Source organism: Diabrotica undecimpunctata, chromosome 6, assembly GCF_040954645.1.
Source record: "Diabrotica undecimpunctata isolate CICGRU chromosome 6, icDiaUnde3, whole genome shotgun sequence".
Classification (NCBI taxonomy): domain Eukaryota; kingdom Metazoa; phylum Arthropoda; class Insecta; order Coleoptera; family Chrysomelidae; genus Diabrotica; species Diabrotica undecimpunctata.
This window is the reverse complement of record NC_092808.1, coordinates 146467137-146484877: the sequence shown is the minus strand read 5'-3', so window position 1 is coordinate 146484877 and position 17741 is coordinate 146467137. Positions and strand designations below refer to the sequence as shown.

The 17741-nt window shown below is 33.8% G+C and overlaps 1 protein-coding gene across 7 annotated transcripts in view; it reads right to left on the bottom strand.

The window, feature by feature from the left end:
* blo (bloated) overlaps positions 1-17741 on the bottom strand; it is a 524956-nt gene that overhangs the window by 87483 nt on the left and 419732 nt on the right. For all 7 annotated transcript variants that reach the window (XM_072535671.1, XM_072535677.1, XM_072535673.1 and 4 more), the window contains one exon: positions 12797-12946. In XM_072535671.1, coding sequence (XP_072391772.1) covers positions 12797-12946 — 150 coding nt within the window. The remainder of the gene's footprint in view (positions 1-12796; positions 12947-17741) is intronic.

Genomic DNA, 17741 nt, shown 5'->3' with positions numbered 1-17741 from the left:
ATGGCCTCAAAATCAACATTTTGAAAACGAAATATATGGTCATTAGCAGAAACCCTCCAGAAAACCCGATAATATGCATAGGTGACGATCGCATAAAACGCGTGAAAACTTTTAAATACCTTGGCACCACAATCAATGACCAATCGGATCCACAACAAGAGATAAAAACCCGAATACAAATGGCAAGACAAGCTTTTGTGAAATTCAGACCGCTCCTATGTAATCAAAACCTAAATTTCGAAATACGCTACAGAATGGTCAAGTGCTACATATGGTCCATCTTGCTTTATGGCATGGAAACGTGGACTTTGAAAAAAACATCTATCAACAAACTTGAAGCATTTGAAATGTGGTCATTGAGAAGAATGATGCGCATACCTTGGGTGGATAGAGTTCGAAACGATGACGTCCTTAAGAGAGCCGGCGTGGAAAGAGAACTCTTTGAATTAATTAAAAAACGCAAGATTGGTTACCTTGGGCACATATTGAGAGGAGCAAAATATGAAATACCACAGTTAATCCTACAAGGGAAGATCGAAGGTAGGAGAGGAGCCGGCCGCAAACAATTATCCTGGTTAAGGAATATTAAAGAATGGACAGGAATACACAATACAGGCGAGCTGTGTCACGCCGCCAAGAACAGAATTCTAGTAATGAGATAGTCGCCTACGCACTTTGGTGTATGGCATGTTAAGAAGAAGAAGGTTCCTTATTGCAGATTCTGCAGGTAAAATCTCCATGTAAATGCCTATATATTCAGGAATTTTCTTACTGGTGCATATGCCCGGCCAAAATTCCTTATTGTTCTCAGTTTGTTCGTGCATATATGGAGCAGTTTCTCTGTTCTTTTTGCACATGGTCTACCAAAAAAGATTTTTCCATGGATGGGTTTTGGGATTCTCTCCCAATATCGTCCATGACTTTCTCGGACCCAAACCTCAACAGCCCCAGGTACTGCAGCCTTTGCTACTCCCAGAGTCACAGACGGTCCGTTTGAGTCGTTCGATTTTCTTTTAGCAAATTGATCTGCTTTTTGGTTGCCTTCGATTCTCCCTAGTCGCCTAGTATTCTTATAGTACCATCTTTTATTAAAGGTTGACAATAATATTAGCGAAGTATTGTCTATCTTTGAAGAACTTCGTTACATACATCGTTCGTCCAGGATATTTAAAGAATCCAGGTTTTACAGCCTTATAAGACAACTAAGTTTATATAAGAGAAGTAATGTTCTCGGCTCTAAAGGTCGGCCAAAGAAAAATATGAACAAAACGCAAATAATGACTAATCTGGTACTAAATCGAAATATTGCTGTCGATAGAAGGGATATTGCGCAGACAACATCGTATGTAGGATGAAATTCGGTTGGGTAAAGATAACCAGACATGTGAGCTCCCACGTCGCATAGGATTAGCATGGTCAGCGTTTGGTAAACTAAACTATGTATTTAAATCGGATCCACCCATATGCCTCAAAAGGAAAATTATTAACCAATGGGTGTTACCTGTACTTACTTATGAAGCGGAAACATTAACACGCACAAAAAAGCTAGTGAATAAGATTCGCGTGACTCAAGAGCGCTATGGAGCGCCAGATGTTGGGTGTCTCTCTGAGAGACTGAATCCCAAATGAAGAAATACGCCGTAGAACAAAAACAACAGACGCTATCGAAAAAATCGCATCGTTAAAATGGAATTGGGTAGGACACGTCGCCAGATTATCAGACAACCGATGAACAAATCGTATTGTCGAGTGGAGACCAAGACAAGAAGCAATAGGGAGCAGAGGACGCACCAACTAGATGAACTAACGACCTGAAGCGTGTTAACAGTAACTGGATGCACAAGACAGAGACAGATGGAAAGAGCTGAGGGAGACCTATGTCCAACAGTGGACGCATGCAGTTTGATGATGATGAATAGAACTGAGTAAACATAACGGAGAACGAAACTTAAGCGTAAATTGATGTTGAGGGACTGGTTATCTAAGAGATTTCTCATTTTGTTAAATGCTTCCCTGTTGTCTTCGAGATCTAACACCTTAATCGGGATCTTTGTCCGATATGAGCCAGGAACTCAGGTATTTAAACTTACGTGTTTCTCGTGTTTTTTTTTATATTCCTTATGTCTGGTAAGGGACTATTTCTCTTACTAATGGCCATGATCTTGGTTTTAGTAGACTTATTTCCTAAAACCCAAGTTATCTCCTTCCTGAATTAACTAATTTAGAAGTTTTTGAAGAACTTTTGGATTATCAGCTATAATCGCAGTATCATTTTCATGCCACTGGTTATTAATTCAAAAAAAATTTATTTAAAAATCCTTTATAAAAGGTGTATAATTAAAACATCCTAACGGGCTACATCCATCGAGCAAAAAGACAAAAGAGGGAATCTAATCGTTATGAAAAGGAGACTAAATTTCATAAAAGTGGCCTCTTAATATGGCGGACATATCCGGAAATGCAAAGACGCCAAATATAAATTTTCGGACACTTATTAACAGTAGCTATAAAATATTTTTCAGAATGTGTCTTAGACGAGAAAGTTATAATTAAATATTAACTATAATAGTCTAAAATGTGACACAATTGTTAAAAAACTTTAATATAAATAAGCCTTCATGTGACAGTTGGGACAAACAATAACATAAACCAACTAAATTTGATTTTTTAAACAAGGAAAGAGACTCTCTTTCATTGTTTAATGTGGCCTCTCAAAATGGCACTTCCCGTCTAACAATACTTTTGCCCCCACTACCTTTACATTCCCTCTTCTGTTTTTTTGCTCGATGGCTACATCATAGAACGTTTCGTAATTAATATTTCATCATCAGTGTTATCTAGAGTTTTGTCTTAGAGTTGGCAAATCGCTGCCATCTAAAAAAAACAGGTTTAAGTGGTATACCACAAGGATCTATTTTGGGTCCAATACTATTTGTGTTGTATGTTAGTGATCTTGAATCTCATATTAAATCTAGAAAAGCTTTCTATGCAGATGATACAAAAATATTTGCTGACCAACTCGTCTTCTACTTGGAATGTTGTCACTCCATCTTTTGCACGGTTGTCCGATAATTCTTCTGTCGATTGGTGACTTATCTCTTGCTATTTTTTTTTTCTATTTTGTTTCCATTCATTTATACACTGTACGTTATATTTTCTTTTAATGTCTTCACTTCTCTTTCGATCTCTTAGCGTATTTCCTGTAATTCTTCTCAGTAATCTCATCTCTGTAGTTTCCAGTAGCCTTTGCGTTGTGGCTGTGTCGTGTCGGGTCTTGTTTCTGAGGCATATGTCATTAGTGGTCTTACATTGGCTTTATAAATTCTTGACTTCATCTCAGTGTTAATGTGTCTGTTTCGCCATATAGTGTTATTAAGGCATCCTGCCAGTCTTTTGCTTTTTGTACTTGATCTCCCACTTCTTTATCCAGGTCTCCATAGCTGGACAGTGTAATTCTAAGGTATTTTATTTCCATTACTTGTTCAATACTGATGCCATCAATTTCTATTTTACATCTGGTTGGTTCTTTGCTGACTCCTATTGTTTAAGTTTTCTGAGGTTAGATCTGCGTAACAGAGTATTTTTATTTCTTTGTTTCCCATTCTGTATCCTCTTCCTTTGTTAACGCTTTTATGATTTGATCTATGATTAAATTGAATGAATTTCAATTTAATTGATCAATGAATCCCCTTGTCTTATTCCGCTGCCTATTTCTATAGGTTCAGTAAGTTGTCCATCTATTCTGACTTCCATTTTGTTGTTTTGGTAGATGTTTTCGATGATCCACTCTTGAATGGACAAAACTTATAAAGTGACTTGGATTCGATCTTTAAATGATGTTCGGATTGGATGTTAACTCTAAATAGAGGTAATTGTGTAGTTTTACATTTGGAAAAAAATAACCTGCGTTTGTCTTACTCGATAGGCGTGGCATTTTATTTACTAGATGATGTATACATCATATAGTGACCTTGATGTAATAATTACTGAAAATTTGAGTTGGTCGGAGCATATTTCAAACATTACTAAAAAAGCGAATTGTACATTATACCTACTTAACAAGTCTTTTACTAAAATATCCTTTTCGGGTTCTATTCGTTTGTATAAAATTTATGTTTGACCTCTACTGGAGTAAGTACTGTGGAAGAGTTTGGTGCCCAGAATTAGTGCGTGATAGGACTCTTATCGAAAACATCCAAAGAAAAGCCACCAGACTATCTTTCTAACAAAAAAGACCAGATTATGAACAAAGCCTTTCTTTAGCAGGGTTACTAACTTTTAAAGCTCGTCGACTCCATGGTTACTTAATTATTACCTTCCGAATTTTAAAGTATGGATATGGAAATTAGCAACCTTGTTTATTTTACATAATCCCACGAGACTATGTACACACACTTTAAAAGTGAAGAAGGAATCCTTTTCATCGATAAGGCGTCAACATTTTCTGTTTGACCGTATTTTTAGTAAATGAAAGAGTCTCCCAATGGAAATTATAAACTCTCTATCTATAAATACATTTAAAAACCAACTAGACTGCTATTTGTTTGTAAACTGAACAGTATTGTGTATTATCTACTAGTCCCTAATTTATTTGTGCGACTAATTTTTTGTAATGTACTATTTCATTTTTCTTGTAAATGGGCTTGTGGGTCTTAATAAACCAGCCCTTATCACTATGTAATAATAATAATAATAAAATAATTTCAGAAGTTTAGACAACTAGGTACAACTTTCCACCCTCATATAAATTTTATAAGCCATTACTATACAAATTATCTGAATTTTGACAGATGACTTTTCTTTTTAAAAATTCGAATTTAAACGAAAGTTTGTATATTATTTTAACTAGATCCTATAGCAAATAACAAAATTTTTCTTTAAACTTTCGTAAAATACTTTATTTGTTATCAAAAATTTCTGTTTCTCGGATGACAAATCTTAGTATAGTTTTTTATCTTCATACAATGATTTTATGCATTCTATTGATCTTTTTTCAACTGCATAATTCACTGCAAGTTACCATAAATATATACTCATATTCTCTGGGCGATAGATATCGTAAGTGAAATCAAATAATCGTTATGCATTTTTAAGCTGTGTCTAAAATGGGAAGTAAATACAAACAATCAAGTAAAATTTAGTAGCGCCCATTTAAGGTAAAATTGTTTTCATTTTTTAATTACCACACCGTCTACTTCGATTTCAAACGTCATACCCATTCCTCGAATAAAACCACTAAGAAGGAAATCACTCAGTCGAAAAAGTGAAAGTAAACAAATATATCTGCGTCTCAGGTAAGAAAGATTACTGGAAGACATAATCGAGCACCGAACACAACTGCACGGTACTGACGGTACCGCAGTGTCGGTGTGCGGTTACGTCAGGCTTGGTGGCCTAGGTCTGGAGCACCTTATATGGATACATGGGGGACGAAGAAGTGGCGGATGGCAGCTTCTTTTGCTTGATCTTCTTACCAATGGCGGAACAAAAAAAATATAAAAGAAAAAAGGTGTAAGGGTATTCATTATTTCGTTGTTTGAATTATATTTTAATCTTAAAAAAAAATCGTAAAATTGATCGTAAGTTATGGTAAATTAAACTGTTAAAAAATAAAAATAACAAAGAACTTATAAATATGAACTCATGAAAGACCAAATATATGTGTTGCATTAGGTCAAGCAACCAGACACCAACAATAATAATAATTAACGATTAAGAACTGGAAGCTGTGGACACCTTCATATGCATCGACTCGTTTTTGACTAAAGATAAAAACGACAGCAAAAAAAATTAAAAAAATAGTGATTGCCAATTAAAGTGCCATCTATAAAATCGAAGAGGGCCGATTGGACAACGATCCAGAAGAAGACCGATACTTAGGTATCAAGACAATTTAGTTGCCGGAGACATAGGTGAATGGAGGATTGTTCTGAAGAACGCATTGAATGCTTCAAGTGAAAAATTTTAACAAATATTTATGAAGGAGTAAAAAACCTGATCTTCGGAAAACCATGCAACGATGAAAAACATCAGCAACCGTTAATTCCCTGTGCATAAAGACCATCGAGTTGGAACCTGTGGGGAAGCTATGATTATATTAACGTGTATATTAAAAACGGCATCAAAAGGTGTGGTTAATGATCATATAAATATAGTGGTGGGATCAGGGCAGAACTCAATAATATTAAAACTACTATACAATTGCGAATAGTTATTGAAAAGATTTAAACATAATCTAAAAAAGTGCAATAATTTTTGAATAAACTATGATTTATTCAATCAATTTTTTTTTTTTAATTTAACGTGCTTGTGACAGCTTTGGCCATTAGCACGAGGCACCGTGGATACAATTATAAAGGTACAATTACATATTATATACTATAGTTATATATTATTTAATAAGTTTTCTAGATTCAGGACCTGGATAGCTGTGATGACTTGGCTCTGGTTCGATAATATATCTGTGATATCGCTCTTCATGCCCAGTTCTTGGCGTCGTTTATTGTAATGAGGGCAGTCCACAAGGATGTGTAGAACGCTTAGTGGAGATTGGCAATAGTGACAGATTTACTTAGGTGTAGAATTCATTAGGTGACCATGTGTAAATCTGGTGTGACCGATATGCAATCTTCTAGCAACAACCATCTCATTTCTAGTTATACCCGGGATAACGAACCGCTCAATCGTCTGATCTATTTGGTGTAAAATTGTAGGGGATTGGTTCCAATGATTCTGCCAGTAATTTCGTACGAGTTTCTTTATACTAGTTTTTAGGTCACTGGCAATTTGTATATTACGTGGTGTACAAATGGATACAGCAGCTTCTTTGGCAAAGCGATCGGCGTTGTCGTTACCCATAATCCCGATGTGGGAGGGAATCCATATGATAGTGATATGGATGTCGTGGATGATAAGATTTTGGTAAATATCATGGATTTTTTCTACAAGAGGGTGATTAGTAAATAGATTATTGATGAACTGGATAGAGGCAAGGGAGTCTGTACAGATGGCAATATGTTGATTGGGTGCTGTACAGAGTTTGAAGGCTTGGTAAATAGCATACAGTTCACCAGTGTGAACGCTGCATGTGGCAGGTATTTGACATGAACTAACGACTGTTTCCGTAGTGGTAACCGCACAACCAACCCCCGTTTTGCTCTTTGATGCGTCAGTGTAGAGTACCCGATCGAATTTCTTAAAATTAAGAATTTCTAGTAAGAATTTCCTAATCAAATCCTGGTTGGTTTCAATCCAAAAGGGTTGCCATTGGGTAGCTATTAAAAAATCATGTAATGTACACTAAATTCACTCACTGTGTAAGTATAAGAAATGTAGGAAACACATTGATTAAAACGTAGCAACACAAGATGCACATTGATTAAAAATACCGTAATAGTAGGGAGTAGGGAGAAGTGTGCCTAATGGTAGATGGAAAATGCTCTCATTATTGGCAACACGGTTATACAAATAAGGGTATTACGCTCCGGGATTCAGTCTGGTAGAGGTGTCTTGGTCGGGGTTCGACAGAGCTAGACTACAAGAGATTCGCGACTGAGGTAAATACACGTATGAAAAGAAATTTTTGGGTACCACTCCATTTTTTAAGGAATAGGGAAACTTAGTAAATACGAGAATGGATAGACAATTACATAAAAGCAATAAGGGGAAAGATATAAAGTGACGAGAATGGAAAGAAAATAAGACAAAAACAATACGAGAAAGATACAGATGGTTATTGCAAGGGAACAAAAAGATATCAAAAAAAAAAAATAATTTATTCTCTGAAGTAAGGGCCATTACCTTGTTTACATATTTGTATACTAACCTATGAAACGTTATTCCTGAAGATTTTTTATCAACATTGCTTCTGCTACTGCAACTACGTCGAGAACAAGAAACCGTTATTATGCACTATCACAATATAATTTTACAGGTACTATAAAAGTATTAAAATTAAAAAATATTCTAAAAACAACAAACATCCACGATCTGACACAACGATCAGAACAATATGGCCAAAGTAGGGTCGTTTTAAGTCACGTGATGCCCTCTCCATAGATTCTAACTCGATTATATAGACCTAAGAGCCCTTGAGCTGTAAATACTAAAGTCAGACCACCACGTCTATTCACAGTCAGCAACTATCCGGGACAAAGTTCGAAGTTATCACTTCTTGTCAGACGAAATACTCGCGGAAATCATCTTCATAAGTCCAGAATCTATCATAAATTACACAAAAATCACCTTTAAAAGGAAAAACGATCGATCAGGTGCATCACAGGAATAAATGAAAGAACACTTAAAGAAAAGAAACCTTGCTACACCCTCTGTTTACAAAAAGGTACTGAATTACTGGATACAGAGTTAGAATATACATTGCGATTATTACCACAAAATATTTATATACTAAATACAAACATAAAATCACCAGCAAATTGTTTATCGCGAAATTGTTGCATAAATGAGTACAATAGGTTGCATAATTTTTAATGAAATATTGTTTATTAACTATAAATATTTTGTATTTAGCAGTTTTGTTTTGTTGCAATATTTTACAATATTTGAAGAGATAAATTAATAATAAAAAATAATTCCCTACATATTATACTATTTTGATAATATGACAATGCTGTACGAAAATAACAATTTTCAATTATTGCGCGGTTAATATTAGTACACGTACAACGAATATAGTATAAAAAGAGCAATATATTATATGTAGTAATGTTTGTGAAAGAAAATTTTCCAATTCCTCTAAACTGAACATTTTTTAGCATAAATCAATCTTATGTCATTAAAATTATACTTGCAAATTACTAAAAATGACCAAAAACCAGTTGGTAATTTCTCATTCACTATGCGACAATTCTCTATACTTTAAAGGGACATCTATTTAGTTTCTAATTAAAAAATTACATCCGATTAAGCTTATCCATGTTTCGTATTAAAATAGTTGAATCTAGATTAAAAATACAGTATGAAATTTAGAGCTGGCGCTACTGGCTCCTTCTTCTTTTCTATTTATCGCACAAGTCGGTCATTGCGATTGCAAGTGATCGGCGATCGGTGGTACCGATGAAGGCCCGTTGGTAATCGCACGGCCGTGCGAGAGCGAGATGACTCATTACGACACGCCAACATAACCCCACACTGCATTCAGCGATGATGCGATCATGAATATGAGGACAGCTTTTGGCGCCTCCTTGATTGTCCTTAACGAAAACGTGGGACTTAACGTGCATCGGACACAACAATCCTGATTTTTGTATTTCCTTCCGGGTGGCACTGTGTTATTGCTACTCGTTTAAAACGTGTAGTTAAAAATCAGAGGCAATTAGAATGAATTCATATTATTTATGTGAATATGTAATACACCTTAAAAATTATCGCCTGATAATGCTTATTAATGTTCTGTAACTGTTATTTACTAAAATATTCTAGGTAGGATCAACAAATATTCAAAAGGGGGCACGTAAAGCGAAACAGACAGTTTGAGTTTGAACAGTTTTATACAAAGCACCAATGGAGCCGAAGAACAAAATACAAAATTCAGGCAAAGGAGATGATGTGCTGGAGAAGGTGATACAACATTGCGGGAAATAATAGGCAAAGATTAACTACTTCCCCATATGAGACGAATGAGTACAAATAGATTGCTACAAAATATTTGGAAATGAAAACCTCTAGAAAGGAGTGGAAAATCGAACTGAAAGACTGAAGCTATGCAAAGTCGGCGAATGGCTGTAGAATTATATGAAGATAAAAATGATGGTTATCGTCATAAAAGAGAGAGAAGAGAGAAGAAAACAAAAGGATCTTGCTATTTCATCCTTTATGACAATTAGTCTATGAATCCATACACATCATCAGTTCATCTAAAAGTCTATCAATGAACTTAAAACCATAGAGAAAAATACAAAGAATAACTACAAGAATTTGCAGCTATCAATATGATGGAAGTGAAGCATAAAAAAGTTCAACTCAGAAACCATAGGATTAAACGGTCAACGTTTTTTTTGAAGAAAAAACAGAACTGAGTCAGTTTTTGTGTAAAAATCACAAAGAAAAGAAGTGTGTAAAAGTATTTAAGTATACTTTTTAACATGGAGGTAAAACAGAATCCCAAAACACCGATAGTCTGGTTTAATTATCATTGATAAATGGCTTATACAGGGTGAGTCATAACTATTGGGAACATAGACTAAGGACAGGTTATTTGGGCCAAAATATGGCTATTGGGCCAAATATGCCTTTATAAAATGTTGCCGAGAAAAAAGATACAGGGTGTTAAAGTTAATTTTTGTTTTTCGTTTTTTGCTAATAGTTTCCCTGTATATTTATAAATTACTATCAAAATTGGTACAGAGGCATAATATTAGACAAGAAATAGTATTTTATTTACAATTTTACGTTTTGTCATAGAGGGCGAAACGTGGATCATTCCTAATGATCAAATTGTGTCTAAACTTTTTCTGATGAAACTTTTTAGTAATTTTTATTAGAAAATATGACGTAAACATCATTTTTACGTAAAATTGGTACTCTTGTTTAAACATGATAATTTCAACCGTTTTCGATAAAAACGCAGTCGAACTGCTTAGAGTCTTAAAAAAGGATTTCAAATATTATTTCATTTATGAAAAGTATGCTTTGGACTGTCAGCAAAATATGGCTATTGGGCCAAATATGCCTTAATAAAATGTTGCTGAGAAAAAAGATACAGGGTGTTTAAGTTAATTTTTGTTTTTCGTTTTTTGCTAATAGTTTCCCTGTATATTTATAAATTGCTATCAAAATTGGCACAGAGGCATAATCTTAGACAAGAAATAGTATTTTATTTACAATTCCACTATCAAATACCAAACTAATAAACAAAGTTGCAACTAACGTAAGGTTTCCGTTTTGACGATAAATCACAAAGTACTCACAAAAACTCACACTAAATGTTCTACATGGTCTCCTCCGATTTCTATGCCTTTTCTAATTCTTTTTATAAAGGATTATAAGATTAGCTGCATTTTGAATGTATCTCCAAAGTTCGTCTCGTGTATTGATTTCATTGGCATAAACTAAGGACTTCATATGTCCCCAAAAATAAAAATTTAGCGGGTTGTACTCACTGCCTCTGCCAATCCATCGTTGAGGAAATACGTCATTAAGATGATTTCTAACAGCTAATGAAAAATGAGGTGGCGCTCCATCCTGCATAAACCACATTTTTCTTCTTACATCCAGTGACAGATCATCTAAAATATCACTAAGAGTATTTTCCAAAAAGAATAAATAAGAATCTCTATTTAAATTCGGAGGAAGAACATAAGGCCCTAGTAGTTGGTCGCCTATAATACCACACCAAATATTCAATTTAAACTCATGCTGAAAATGTCTAGCTTTAATAGCATGCGGGTTTTCTTCTTCCCAATAATGACTATTTCGCCAATTAAAAACCCCTCGTCTGGTAAAAGTTGCTTCGTCGGTGAACATAATATTCTTAATAAAGTGTCTGCCATTGCGATTTTTATTCAGAATACGTTGGCAAAACTGTAACCGACGTGGAAGATCTGTTGGAAGTAAATTTTGAACAGGAGTGAAGTGATAAGGATGGAGGTTTTCTTTCTTTAGAATTCTAACAATAGATGACTGACTTACTCCTGTTGGTACTGATAGATGTCGTGAACTTATTTCAGGATTTTTATCTACTCGAACCAAAAGTTCATCTTCTTGATTAGGTGTGATTTGTTTCGGTCGACCACCCCGATTTTTAGTGTGAAATTACCCAGTTGCACCTAAACTACGATATAATCTTGCAAAAGTTTTGTGATTTGGTTGCCTTCTGTTTGCGTATAACATTCCATACCTTCTGGCTGCCGAGCGACCGCAAAAATTTTCTTGTGCGTATACGCAAATCATATCTCGCATTTCTTCATTAGTAAAATGATTGTGACGAGGCATTTCAATTAAAAAAAGTAATGATTACTTTAAAAAAATGCAACATTACACTACACTGTCACATCAAAAATAATTTACTCTGAACAAATGACATTTACCAACAACAATTATCTGACAGTCCAAAGCATACTTTTCATAAATGAAATAATATTTGAAATCCTTTTTTAAGACTCTAAGAAGTTCGACTGCGTTTTTATCGAAAACTGTTGAAATTATCATGTTTAAACAAGAGTACCAATTTTACGTAAAAAAAAATTACTAAAAAGTTTCATCAGAAAAAGTTTAGACACAATTTGATCATTAGGAATGATCCACGTGGCGCTCTCTATGACAAAACGTAAAATTGTAAATAAAATACTATTTCTTGTCTAAGATTATGCCTCTGTGCCAATTTTGATAGCAATTTATAAATATACAGGGAAACTATTAGCAAAAAACGAAAAACAAAAATTAACTTTAACATCCTGTATCTTTTTTCTGAGCAACATTTTATTAAGGCATATTTGGCCCAATAGCCATATTTTGGTCCAAATAACCTGTCCTTAGTCTATGTCCCAATAGTTATGACTTACCCTGTATTTAACTTTAGTTAGCATAGTATGACCACGTTGTTCACATTAAAGTAAAGTTACCAAGGCTCACAAGGAAAGAGAACTTCAAAAGTTGTTGTAAGGGCTAACTGATCTTTCCCACCACCAACCCATCAAGAAATGACATTTTATTTGAATCCAACAAAGCCTTGGTTTTCATTTGTTTGTGTGATCCTGACCAAGATAAAAATATCATCATGATAAAATGCTTTGTAAAAATTGATATTTACATAGTGTTTTAAAATGATTAAACTTACAGTTTGACTGTTGACTTCTTGTTTCTTAAATTTAGGTTCGACGGGATTTCTTCCTTTGTACTCTACGTATCTAGCTCTCAGGCTTTCTTCTCGCACCATCGCGACCTTCTCTTTCTTCTTTTTAGTATCTCTGCTAAAAAGTGACTTCACCTGCAAAAAGAGCGTATTTATTCAAATACTGTGTTTATTTTTACAAAAAAATATAACATTGTAAAACTTCCTGAATATTATAATGATCACAAACCAACTTTTATACTCTTCGATATATTGGGACAAAGTTTTGACTCTCTAGGTGAAATATTATTAATTTATTAATATAAATACAATCAACTAGTACAAAAACTAGAATATACAAAATACGTTACGGAGAAGGAAGAACAGGAATTTACTATCGAAAATAGCTTCTAGAAAACAGCTCTTTAAAAATATAGTTGGAATTATGATGAAAAACGTCATTAAGGTACTATTACTGTCTAGGGTGCTAAAAAATTACACATTTTCAACCTTTTTTTGTGTATCTTATCTATTATATATGGCAATCAAACCTTTTTATATTATTATGCAACTTTTGAAGATTATAAAATTTTTTTTCCACCGTTCCTGTAGTTTAAAGATGGCGCCAAAAATTTTTTGTCTAAAAATTACTGCTCCATGGCGACAGTTAATCTCTGTAACGGCAAATCTGAAAATGGCGGATATTAAAAAAAAACAAAATGGCTGACATTTGAAAAAATTGTTCAAAAATTGACCTTTTTTTGACTTTTTTCAGTTACCAAAAATTTTATTTTTATTTTGTTTTTGGTCAAATTGTGGAAAACTTTCATCAGAGAAAACCAAAACAAACAAAAAGGAACAAGGTTTATTAAAATCAACCGACTAGATCCGGAGATTAACTGTGCGCCAGTTTTTAAAACGTAGTTTTTCTCAAAATTTTTAATCTCCAAATCTCGTTAGTCCATTTTAATAAACCTTGATGCATGTTGTTTGTTTTGATTTTCTCTATGATAGTGTAATAGAATTGGACCAAAAACAATAATAATAACATTTTTGTCACTGAAAAAAGTCGAAAAAAGGGTCAATTTTGAAACAATTTTTTCGATTGCCCGCCATTTTGTTTTTTTTTTGTCAAGAATTTTCAATTTTTTTAGTAAACTATAGGCACTTCTTTTTTAAAACCCTTTTTGAATTTTATTTTTCAGTTTTGCTTTTCCAGAGAATAACTGTCCGCCAAGTAGCAGTAATTTTTTGACGAAAATTTTTTGAGGCCATCTTTAAGATACACGAACAACAGAAAAAGAACACACAAAATTTTTTGGCGATCTTTAAATGTTGTATAATAATATAAAAGCAGTTAAATTGGCATATAAAATATGTTTATTGTAAATGAGTTACCAAAAAAATTGGTGAAAATGTGCCATTTTTTAGTATTCTAGACCGCACTACCTACCCTACCCTACCCTACTATGGAGTATTGGGCGCACTTTTACATTTCTTAGCCAATCATAAAAGGTGGCTAATTGGCTAGATTAGCACAAAGTTTAATATAAATATTAGTAGTATTAGATCTACCTCGAAGATCGCAAATCATATTCAGGTCTGCACATGTTTAAGGTTACGGTATTCCCAAGATGTTAAACTTCTGCAACAGATCAATACGTTGGTTGTCAGTTATTAAGGGAATACAAGCATTCAAATTAATCCACATTTATTTTATCTTAAATTACTGATTGATCTACGTGATAAATTACACTTGTCATCAGCTTGATGGCTTCAGGATTACAGGCCGTTGATTGCGTACCATGGAGGAATGGTGGAAGCAGACAAATTTGTTATACTCCAGAGAGAGTTTTAAAAGAATCCGATGTCATGTCAACGTATATTATAATTTTTTAGATAATCCTAAAGAAAGTAGACATTCTTTTTGGGTACACCTAAATTTTTTTAGTTCAATACAGACGCAATCCTGACCAAAAGCTTTTAAAAGAGTCGACAAAAATGCGGTAGAGTAAAAAGTGTCGTTCAGTTTTTTCCGGTAATTTGGTTTATTGAAAAACGATAATGTCATAGATGGGCAGTATATAAAAAACTACGAACAATATTTAAAAATGGCCTACCAATATGTCTGAAAAGAAAAGTATAATATGATCAGTGCCTTCTACTGATGTGCTGACATAGGATATACTATATTACTGACAGTACTGACATATGAAGCAGAAACACTCACTCTAACAAAAGCTTCCACCACGAAATGGAATGATCCATGGTGATTACATCATTAAAATGATATATATATATATATATATATATATATATATATATATATATATAGATGGAGCTGGGACACAGCGATGACAGATGGTCGAGGGACAAAAAGGTTATTGGAATAGAGACCACGTAAGGACAAACCAAGTGTACAATAACTACCAACAAAATGAATTGGTGGATAACAAAAAGAATTTAAATTGGATGAGACAGGCGCATGGTAGATGGGAGTAGAAACAAGAAGAGGAAGATTATATTTACCAATGTTTTTCTCCTCTGCGAGGGGGGTTCTAGATAAAAGCCTCAGGGTTAGGATCTTTTGGGGTTCCAAAATTGATATTGTTGGTAAAATTTAGCCTGTTTGTATGATTTTTAGAGGTGTAGTGGTCTCTGACGACTGGAGTAATATACAACATTATGAGAAGTATTAGGAAAATAGTGTAGACAATTGGATGATATTGTAATAAACAAAAAACATGTATAGACAAATGGTTGAGGTGGTAATGACATGTAAGAAGAGCTAGTGGTAGGAGATATATGATAACAGAATGGAATCTCAGATAAAAGGAAGATACATAGATTTAGAAGATCCTGGTGAAAAGAAGTAGAAGAAGCTATCCTAAAACAACAATGAAAACTGTAATATCTTCGAATATATAATAGGCCCCAAAATGAAATAAAAATGTTGTGTGATAACTAATGTGCCGATTACTTAAGCAATAAATCCAAAATAATGAAGTAGTTAAATTAAAATTATAAAAACAAAGGCATGAATAATTCCAGGAAGCTACCCAGACACAAACAACAAATAGCTTTGTTTTATGATTTATGATTATTACAAATTTATAGGTTATCTGTTTTGTTTATATATTACAAAGTTCTTTGAAGAGTAGGTGAATAAACTTGTATTAAGATAACCATTAACAATTTTTATCGGTACTACCACACCTATGATGATGCTTAAGCGTTGATAAATCGGTAATTTAGTTTCCGGTTCTGTCCTATTTGTTACTATCATTAATTATTATTGTTATTAATGTTACCATAAAAATTGTGAACAAAGATTGTAAAAATATTGTGCGGAAAACCCTAGTTCTGGTTACTTGGTCACATTAACCACCAAGGAAACGAAAAAGCAGATAACCTGAAAATCGTTGCAACGAAAATTAATTATACACAGACACCTGAAGAATATATTATCACACATATAGATATCACACATGCTGAATGTCAATCTTAAACATTTGAGCTTCTCAAAATATTAATAAATTAATGATCAAAAAATGTCAACAATGTCGCTATGAACATCTGGGTTTTCTTGATCTCTTATTCTTCGAATATCCATATATAATATAGTCGTAAAAGATAAAAATACCAGTACAAAGCAGAGTCAGACAGGGTGACTCGTTAAGCCTACTTCTCTGTAATATAATAATGGACGAAATAATACAAGCAGTACGTAAAGGTCATGGTTACAGAATGGGGAACCAAGAAATCCAAATATTATGTTTTGGAGATGACGCCGCATTAATCGCCGAGACACAAGACGAGCTCCAAGAATTAACACATATCTTCAATACAACAGCCAAGAAATACAATATGATAATATCAGCACAAAAAACCAAATGTATGACAACATCTTAATACCCACTACGATGTAAAATCGAAATTGATGGAAAAATAATAAAGCAGGAATCAAGGTTTAGATATCTGGGAATAGATATAACTAGTCACAGAGATGTTGAGGAAGAAGTACAACAACAAACCTTAAAAGCAAGTAAAGCGGCGGGATGTCTTAATGACACAATCTGGAACAAACAGCTAAGACAAGACACAAATACAAGAATCTATAAAGCAGCAATTAGATCTATATTAATGTACACAGCGGAGACAAAATCTGACACATCTAAAACGAGACGACTACTAGAAACAACAGAGATGAAAATACTCCGACGAATATGAAAAAAAAAGTCTGTTGGATAGGGAGAGAAGCGAAAACAAAAGAAGAGCTTGCAATATAGAAGGCATAAATAGATGGGTGACAAAACGGAAACAGAAGTGAAACCAACATATTAGTAGAATGGCAGAGGATAGGATAGTACGAATAGCACGAGATACGTCACCAAATGGACGAAGAAGTATTGGCAGACCAAGAAAAAGATGGTGCGATAATTTAAACAATTTATTAGGCTAATATTAAAGAAGAAACAGGCTTTAAAGCCTACATACAAGAAGGAAGAAGAAAAGGATGAAAATACCATTGAACCTCTAAAAATCATACAAAAAAAGATTAATTTTGCTGAGAATGTTAATTTTGGGACTTCAAAAAAGATACAAAAAGTTTGTCACTCCTACCCCTGGGCTTGCCTCTAAAATCCCCTCTAGAAGAGGGGGAAAACGGAAACATCGATTTACCAAAAATCTGTAAGGGTTAAAATTGCGTAGAGTAATATTTTTTTAATCACATAGAACGTAAAAAAATGATAAAAATTTAATTCTGCGAGTGAGGGCATTTTGCCTATTTTAACGGGGGTACCCTTTGTCTTCAACATACCATTAGCGGAAGAAACCCAATACAGAGAAACATTTCATAGCCTCACAGTATTGCTTAGTAATAAACTTATAGATAGGATAGAAAAAACATAAACTAATCCCTGTATTATATTTCTGCATAAAAAGTCTC